This window comes from Clarias gariepinus, chromosome 6 (genome assembly GCF_024256425.1).
Source record: "Clarias gariepinus isolate MV-2021 ecotype Netherlands chromosome 6, CGAR_prim_01v2, whole genome shotgun sequence".
Taxonomy (NCBI): Eukaryota; Metazoa; Chordata; class Actinopteri; order Siluriformes; family Clariidae; genus Clarias; species Clarias gariepinus.
This window is the reverse complement of record NC_071105.1, coordinates 38,815,950-38,825,718: the sequence shown is the minus strand read 5'-3', so window position 1 is coordinate 38,825,718 and position 9,769 is coordinate 38,815,950. Positions and strand designations below refer to the sequence as shown.

Genomic DNA, 9,769 nt, shown 5'->3' with positions numbered 1-9,769 from the left:
TTGAGGTCATGGTCACATGCACAGGGACTCAGACGGAGTGTCCATGATGTAGCTAGCACACTGGATGGTGTGAGTTGTCTGGTGTGTGTGGTTACCCACAGCTCTAAAAAATATGTGAGATGTCTTGATCATTGATATCAGCAGCAGCTGTAAGTCTATAGGTAGTTGCTATTTCTGTGTTAACTTCCTTTTGGGGTTATAATCTTAGAGACAACAGAAACTCACACTCTGCAAAGTGTGTATTTTAGTACAAGCAATCACATACTGTATCTGTAAAATGTATGATGCCCTTTAATGGTAAAACAAAACTCAGGAGAAGCTATTAAGGAAGTAAGAAAACAAGTCACACAGCCAGGGTATATAATGAGCATTGATGTATTTAGATTCTGTTATGAGATTTTAAAGCTTTTGAAGAGTGCATCCTGGGAGCTACAGTGTCAAGGACATATTCTAAGGTGAGACTGAATTATCCTCAAGCTTTACAGAATTCAAAGCGAAGAGTGGTTAGCCATTTGACTGTTAATTTCAATAGGGTTTAAAAAAAATTTAAATGAGGGTGCAATTTATCAATTTTTACACCATTACTACACATGATCTAAATGAGCATATCAAGAGTTAAAGCAGAAAAAATAAATAAAGTTTCTGTAAATAAAAAATACATAAAATAGAAATAAGGATAATAAAGATTGAAATTTATGGCATTTGGTAAGATAAAACTTAAGGAGACCAATAGTATGAATATTTAAGCAATTACACTAATAAGTCTAAGGTATATACAGTAGGCATTGCCCAAAATAGATAGATGTTCAGATTCAAACAATTACTTTTCGAAATAAAAATTATAAGGTCTTAATTAACAATACTTGCACAATTAAGTTCAATGGTGTTTTTACAACTATAACATTGCTCCAATACTATAACATGCTCCAATATTACAACATGCTCCAATAATATAATATAAAGTTTCACCTTTTCATGCATTCATATTCATTTATGCATTTACATTTAGGCATTTGGCAGACGCTCTTATTCAGAGCGACTTACAAGGATAAGTCATACGATATTATTTTACGAGTTAAATAAGTTAAGTTAATTAACTTATGTTTAGTTCAGTTGAGCCTTTATCACATATACTGTACATTACTGCATAGTGAAATTCTTTTTTTGCCTATCCTGGTCTAACTGGGGTCAAAGAAAAGGGTGAGCCATACAGTAATACAGCACCCTGGAGCAGATAGGGTTGAGTTAGGAATCGAACCACCAACCTTCCAATCAGCAACTCAATGCCTTAGCCTTAATAAAACATTTGCGTCGAAACACACAACTTTGTGTTCTTAATTCTTTTTTGCATTGTTTTTTTGTTTCTCTATTCCTTTCTGTCTGTCTTCTTTTCTCACTTTTTATTTAATCTTTCTAATTGCCTAGCTTACAAGACTATTCTTTCTTTTTTTTTAGCTTTTGGAATAATGTACAGTATGTGGTACTGTGAGTCCACTGCATTTCTTTAGTTTTTCTTTCAGCTTATTCTGTTTAGTTTTAAACCCCTTTCTGCTTTTCTTGCATCCTGGCTTTTTTATTCTGACTTCCTGCCTTGTCTTTTTTTTTCTTCCTCTTAGTGGATGTTTTGATTATGGCATTCCTACTTCTTTTTTCACTTTCTAAGATATATGCTAAATTTACATTTCAGCTATTAGGCCCCATTCCAGTGAGACAAATTTGTTACTGACCTCTTCCGCCGTCTCCCAATTTAAAATTGGCTGTCCTTGAGGTCAGTACCAGTTCCATAATTTTTTTCAGTATTACGAACCCAGAACAAGCCGTCAATGATTTAAACAAATTTGAAGCACATTAAAACAACTCTACAGCACTTTTCAACATGGACGATATGAGCAACAAGGATGTGTTTTCAACATAATTAGGTTTCAATAGACAGCCATTAGGGTACTGATCCCTAAATAACCGATAACGAAACTGTACCGACACTATTGACAAAGTGAAATTAAAATTATACTACTGACTATTATGGAGGTGTTAACAATAAGAAAATGACTTTATATAGTCCCTATAATATGTTTTTATTAGTTGTTGTTTATTTTTGTGGATTTATATGACGACTAATTTTCTTGGAACAGGATTCTTACATTGATAATGAAGATTTTATTTTGTTTTTTTATTTACTTTTTCTTTTGTTGGACACGGTTACGCACTAGCATTTAAAAAAAAAAAAAAAAAAAAAACACTGCAATTTACATAAATCTTGCATGTGAATGGAGTGCTAAGTGCAAATCTCCAATGCATGTGGAGACAAAAATCTGACATACCAGTGTTGTATTCATTAATTTAATAAAAAAAAAAAAAAAACTTTTAGTGAAGAAAACTCATTTATGTACATATTTTTCTGGGTTGCTAGAATAGTATTTAACAGATACACTTACACTAATAATATTGCATTTTGTATGATGAAACATGTATGGTGTATGGTATGTGCGCGCTGGGGCGTCCCGTGCATGTGCACTCAAAACCAATGACCTTACAGTATTTTCAAAATCTCTCTCTACGCTTTGCTAAAAAGTTAGCCGCTACACCACATATATTTTAAGAACAAAAATTATATAGTAAATTTGTCATCAGACTATATTATGAAATTATCAGAAATGATCTTAACTTAAATAATTATTTTGATTGTGTTAAGCCGCTTTGCAACAATGTTAATTGTTAAGCGCTATACGGATAAAATTAAATAAAAAATTTTATTGATCAAGCTGCACACACACACACACACACACACATATATTCTTTTATTGTGCATCAGACTTTTAATCGTGTTTATGTCAGGAGGGGGCAGCCAAATTTTTGAAGATGCTCCAATTCTCTTCGTGACAATAACAACGCTGATGATCAAACATGAGGAAGCCCATTTCGCTCAGTGGAATGGGGGCCTGAATTTCTAACTAAATTTAATGTAACAGTTTAGATCTTTTTTTTGTGTGTGTGTGTGGCACTGCAATTTCATAAGAATAATATTATTTTTTTTTAATTTATTAATTACATAAATACATTAAATAAATAATTATTAAATCATGATACTTTTGTATCTACTAAGCTTAAAGATTGTGATAAGGTACTTTGTGACCTGGCATTAAGCTTTATTGTTTCCTTTGGCAATGGATATATCAGATGTCACTAGGGCCAGCACATATCTTCCAAATAAGGAGCGGAGTGATACATTTTTTAAAAATAAAAAATAATCAAATAATCAAATATTAATATTGTCAATAATAATGCAAATAATAACAAATAATAATAAGAATAAGGACAATAATATGAGGAAATGGTTTCTTTCCAACTGAAACAAATTTCTATGATTTATTTATTTATTTATTTACCAATAACACAATAAATTTGGTTTATCTTATTCTGACCTCTGTAAAGTTTTTGTCCTATTTTCCTTTTATGGTTAACACTGCATGTCTGTCCTTCTCTATTGCTGCCACTTTGTTTAGTCTTTAAAAAAAAAAAAAAAATTGATATTAATTCTAACTGTTCTGATGTACAGACATCACCTGTTTTCTCCTTTTTTTCCTTTTTGTTGTTCATCCGCATCTGTGGCACTATAAGCAAGCTTTCAGGTAAAAACACAAGTTGCAAATACACAGAGCAAGGGAAAAAAGGAAACATTTGTCACATGATCATTGTTTGTTTTGAAGTGTGATTACAGCATGAACATGCTTTTAACTGGTTTCCTTTTGTAGTTCTGCCTTGCTAAAAAGATAATTATGGACTGTTTTACTTTGTATATTTACCTCACTTGTGCAGTGTCGGTGTTAAAAATGTACAGTTAAAATGCTGTCAAAGAACATTAAAAGCTATAAGTAAATATCTTCATAATGCTTCAATATGCTTAAACTGAAAGAAATTATTCATAATAATTTTAATCTGCAAGGAGCTTTCAAGTCAAACTGAGCCTTATGATAAAATTTCTGTGAATGAAGACATAAAACTGATTGACATTTATAGAAGACCTTAAGCACAGTATGGTAATGAAAAACTTATCTTTAGTAAAACATCTGAATGATGCTTGTCACTAACTCATCGGAGAGATGCTTCTGTCCATGAAAACTGCACACACAATCATTGACTAAAACAGGTTGCACATTATAGAAACTTGGCTGTGAGAGTTATTGCCACATCCCCAGTACAGTCCTGACTTTTCCATAGTTTGGAATCAAAAGAGATCCTGGGAGGCCAGGGTTTCAGATGTGAAGCAGGCAATCTGATCAATCTGACCAATGTACTGAAAAAACTTTTTACCTTGATGGATTTTAAGTACTAGTGAAATGTTGGGATCAATGCATTAGTATGGAAGGGGACTATATAGAGAATTAAAGAACGTTTAAACTCTCAAAACTGTGTTCTGTTCTGCACAATCAAATGTTTGACTTAAAGGCCTCTAAAAAAATAATGAACTTGATGGAACGCTAAGTGAAATGCTTGGGTGGTAAACTGTAATGATTTAACTGATGTTCAGTGTTCTGTCACCGTCTGGATGAGTAAAGAACATCCCTTCAAACAAGAATCTTTTTTAATAATTAAATTAAAAAAATGTATAGCGCTAAATAAGCTTAAAGCCTAAAACTTATAAAATTATAAGTATTCATTTTTTAAAATTTAAATAAAATATTTTTCAAAATGAAATACCTGTCTAGAAGCAAACAATGCTCAGGATTTTGCACCATTATTATTATTAGTGGTGCTCGCGAATCAAAGCACGACTATTATTACCTTACAGGCTTATTATTCTTCTGTTTCTTTTTTTCTTCCGTACAAAATTTTGGTGTGTACTGTACTGTGTACAGTAGGCCCAATAAAGATGTCTCGAAACGTGCAACTTTTTCGGGAATGGGGTGCTATGACTTTTCTAAGGGGTGGGGGCAATGTACACACAGGCGAACACCTAACTCAGGCAAACAATCAGTCTTTTGTGTTTATCATGATACTAATAAGTCACACCCCTAGCAACCATTTAGAGCACTCTAGCAACTCAAACCCACAAGGATTATCTTCACAACAGTATATCATAGAGACATGGGGATTTGTTTGTATCACTCATAGTCAACAGAAGCCTTTGATTTCTTTATTAACTGGTGCCAAGCCACTCCCTAGCAATAAAACAGAGTCATCTAGCAACCATTTTGCAAGACACCTATTTTTATTCACTTGTCCAGTGGGAGATTTTGCAGGAAGTGATTAATCTTTGTCTTTGTTCACAGATTAAAAATCCAATCCAACGTTTAAAAGATGGCCAGCGCTCCTATACCGTTCACTGATGTGGGACGTGGCTACACCATTGTCACCCAAGTTACTCCCTCAACACCCAATTCAGCTGCAGCAGAACAAAATCCACTTCAGAAATTCCTGAAAGGAGAACCCAAAGCAATGGGTGTAAGTTACACAATTACATTGCAGAGGGGACAAAAACAACAACAAAAAAACAAGCTGTGTGGTTTAATTATTATCTTATTAAACATGTAATTTAAAGAAATGCTCTACATCGTTTACCAAGAAGATGAAATATTAACTCAAATCATAACACTTTTAAGACTTTTGACTTCAGATTAATCTTGCTATTTTTCATATCATGGTACTTAATAAAAAATCTTATAAATGAATACACAAATAAACATTTATAATATAATGGTTAATATGGAATAGTGATCTACTGTATGAATATATAAAGAAATTGCCCTTTTGTGCATTTACCCTGGCTTTGTTTCACCCTTATGCAATTTCACAACACTGATTTCTATCCAGAGTTGCATTAATTATTGGCCAAAATCTTGCATTGATAATGGAAGGGTCATGAGGTCAGGACTAATTGGTAGCCAATTCATGTGCTAAAATTATTCCTTATGCTCCCAGAAGGTCTATTTCACACCCTTATGATCCTATGACCCACAGTCCTACGGTACGGCTGTTCCATTAGGCGACTCTATGAATGTGATACCCTGGTCATTCAGTACAATTAGCTTGTCAGCTATTTTTTTTTTTTTTTTTATGGCCACATAACCCTAGATCATTACACTGCCACCAGAGGCTTGTACAGTGGTCACTATGCATGATGGGTGCATCACTTCATGTGCTTCTCTTCTTACCCTCATGTTCCCATTTCTCTGGCATTTGGACTCTTTTTGTTTTCTATCAAATTGGAGCTTTACTAACAGTGTTTTTCCGGAGACCAAATTAAGCTAGGATTTACCTGTTTTTAGACTGTACTTTTTAATTGATTTTTTTTTTCACAATGCATTGTAGACTTTTCCCCAGGGAATCAATGCACAGCATATTAGAGAAACAGGACACAACAAACCTGTATACCTTTTATTGTTTTATGGTCATGGTGTACAGCAGTAAGCGTGAATGCTCTGCCTGGATTGGCAGATACACAGCCCTATATGAATGAATACATTCTTCCTAAACAACATACAATTTTTAAGTAGGCCTCAATATTTTTCAGCAGACAAAATTGAATTATATTACCATTGTAAGTTGTGTACCCAACACCCTGTCCCACATTCCACAGATCTAACTGTTCTTGATGTAATGTACATGCTCCACACCGACATGCAGGATTGTTATTGGACAATCTCACATAACTCACATCATAATATCTGGTCATTATTTTTGGCTCAATGTTGTAAATGAATGTGATTGTTTATTTGTTCTTCACTACAAAAACATTGCATAGACATGAATCCAAAAATTATAATTTTTGCAAAATAGTATTTATTAAAATGATTTTTTTTTTATTTGTGTGTGTGTGTGTGTGTGTGTGTGTGTGTGCGTGCATTTTAACAACAGGTTGTCCAAATAATGATTACTTTGTTGATGATATTGTTTGGTATCGTGATGATGTTCCCTCCTCAGACCATCAGCGTGTTCTCTGGAGTTGTTTTCTGGGGCTCACTGATTGTAAGCTTTTTTTGTTTATTTAAAAACATTAAATGTACTATATAAAAATAAAATTCATTCTGAATTTACAGCACATCAGCGCTGGTTCTCTGGCTGTTTCAGCGAGTAACAAACTTAATGTCTGTGTGGTACGTGAACACCACCATACTGTAGATTAATTTTCTGATTCTATTGTATTATGATTTTTTTATTAATATTTATAGTCTTTTTTATATATTTATAGTCTTCCATTTTATTCCTTTATTTCCTTTACTAATTCCTTTATTTCCTTTACCTTGATTTTGTGTTCTAAAATTTTAAAACCTGTAGTCATATAAAAAAGTCACATTGGAGTGCTAGTTTAATAGACTTAGACAATCTTATTATGCACATTTATAATAACTAATTAAATAAGTAAATAAATAATTGGATGTACATGTATAACTGTATTTGTGACAGTTAAAAAATGGGATTTTATGGGATTTTGAGAAAGCAGCAGATTAAATAAATGATGCAGAATGTTTTTTCTTTTCAGATTTCATACAAATTTTGTAATTTATATACAAGAACTTGTTTACAAAGTGCCCTGAATACTTATTTAAGAGAGCAATTAATCAAATTTGGGGCACAGTACATATCATTATGAAAGAAAACAGCACTTAAAACTCATTCAAGTACATTTACATTTGGCATTTGGCAGATGCCCTTATCCAGAGCGACATACAAAAAGGGATTTGAGTTTCTGTCAATGGATCGATACTTGCACTGGGTTACTCTGTAGTACAACAACTACTACTACTGATTATTATTAATGTTATATAATTATTATTATGAATGTTTTAAAATGTTCATGATAACTGGGTGATTCCAATAGGAACACCAAATGCACTTTGTATATTAACCCATACCAACACTGGAGATTTTGCTGTGTAATATCACTTTATGATTACTGTGTAGGTTAAAGGAAACAATAAAACAAACCTGTTACTTAATGATAATAAATTGCACAGATTCAAGCATAGACACACTTATATGATTGATGGACATTTCTGTAAAATTCTGTTTTTGAAACATTAATTCAAATTAATTTGAAATTTTTTTGTAGCTTCTGACTGATTTTTTATTTTTTTTTCTGTTTGCCTAACCAGATAAGTGCCACACTGGTGCTAAATATTCTTAGCACAATAGCTGCAGGAATTGCCATCATCATGCTTTCTCTGGATTTGATGTTTCACTGGATGCACTATGACTGCTTCGACATTGAGTACAATGATGAATGCAGATATAACTACATTGCAGTGGTATGATTTCTTAATTTTTGATGTGGCCAGGGTAAAAATAGCCAAATAAAAAAAAACAATGTAATAGCAAAAACGTAATCAAAAATATATTAATCATTAAAAAGCAAATAAAGACAAAGTATATTTCAACTTTAGTACAACAAAAAAGTTTATTTCCATGCTGGTGGATTTTTTTTAGAGCCGTACCGAAGGAATTAGCGGAGTTCTGCTGGTTTTCTCTCTGCTCCAGTTTGTCGTCTCCATCGTAGTTTCAGCCTTTACTTGCAAAGCCACCTGCAGTGATCAACCTACTGTAAATTATTTTTTTTTATTTATTTATTTATTTATAATACGTTCGTTTTTAAAAGATGAATGTCACAGCTTTCTGTGGGTTTACACATATACTGTATATATACAGTAAAACAAACTCTTAACACTCTATATAACTACTCAAGTAAAAATATACAGCACTGTATGTAAGTACTGTATAGGTACAGTAAGAAAGTAACCATACTCAATCACTTCCCAAGTCTGCTGATTTGGCCATATTGTGAGGTTGTGAGGAATTCTCAGAGTTGGACAGCAAACAGTGCTGATGTGACATTAACTTTTCCTTTATATTTACCTAAGATCAAAAATTATATAGTTTTGTAACTGTAGTGAGCAATTTACTATTATAAGTGTGCGAAAATAACTTTATTGTGTATTGTATAATTATGAAGCTCTGTGTGTGTGTTGTACAGCTAAACATTTTCAATGTGGTTCCAAACTCTGCGAGTGGTGTTCAAATGGTCCCTTCCAACTCAGCTTATCAAGCACAACTGGTAAGAGAAACCTGCAGGATGTTGTCATGAATTTCCAAATTATTGAAAACCTCAAAGTCAAATTGAAAAAACAACAACAAAAAAAGATGATTGGGTTTTTAATCAAATCAAATTTGTCAATTTGAGGAAAAAGGTAAATAATAATTATATATTTGTTTTTTAATCAAAACATTTGTTTTTTTATTGTAATTTTAACCCTTAATCTACTGGACTTTAGCAGGAATTCATATTATGTTTGTCTACCTGACACATGACCAATGCCAAAGGTTTTTTCTTTTTGTATTATCCTTAACCAAGCATTTGTTTTACAGATGGACAATACAATGAGCACTGTGGAATACCATGTGGAAAGTCCTCGAGCTTACTGTGTGAAAGGCAAAGCAGACAACTAAGGATAATTCTAAATAAGAAATTATTCTTGTTAATTATCTTTTAACATCTTTAATTTAACACAAAAGGAAAGACACAATCACATTTTTGTGCTAAATACACATTACACTGCTTTCGTAACCAGACATTCCATAAAAAAATACAAATCTGTTTCTCAAAAGACTTTTCCTTTTCAGTATGTTATATTTACAATTAGTTGTAATGATCATTGCTCTAATTTCAAAATGTTTTCTTTAATTTCAAAAGTATTCTTAAAAAAAAAGTTACAACAAAATTATTCAGATTTTGTGTTTGCTTGCCTTCACTGCTTTGCAGATTTGTTTCATAAAG

The 9,769-nt window shown here is 32.5% G+C and overlaps 1 protein-coding gene across 1 annotated transcript; it reads left to right on the top strand.

The window, feature by feature from the left end:
• Positions 1-415: 415 nt before the first annotated feature.
• LOC128526730 (membrane-spanning 4-domains subfamily A member 4A-like) lies at positions 416-9,441 on the top strand. Its single transcript, XM_053498863.1, has 8 exons — positions 416-455; positions 5,271-5,442; positions 6,856-6,966; positions 7,038-7,094; positions 8,094-8,246; positions 8,425-8,538; positions 8,969-9,049; positions 9,361-9,441. Exons 2-8 carry the CDS (start codon positions 5,299-5,301, stop codon positions 9,439-9,441), a joined length of 741 nt encoding a protein of 246 aa, XP_053354838.1. The 5' UTR covers positions 416-455; positions 5,271-5,298.
• The last annotated feature ends 328 nt before the right edge of the window (positions 9,442-9,769 follow it).

What these genes read in the sequence shown, in the direction of transcription:
- LOC128526730 (XM_053498863.1), top strand. Translation starts at nt 5,299, where the DNA reads ATGGCCAGCGCTCCTATACCGTTCACTGATGTGGGACGTGGCTACACC. An exon ending in GATATAACTACATTGCAGTG is followed by an intron (nt 8,247 to 8,424) that starts GTATGATTTCTT and finishes GATTTTTTTTAG; the next exon opens with AGCCGTACCGAAGGAATTAG. An exon ending in CAGCTTATCAAGCACAACTG is followed by an intron (nt 9,050 to 9,360) that starts GTAAGAGAAACC and finishes TTTGTTTTACAG; the next exon opens with ATGGACAATACAATGAGCAC.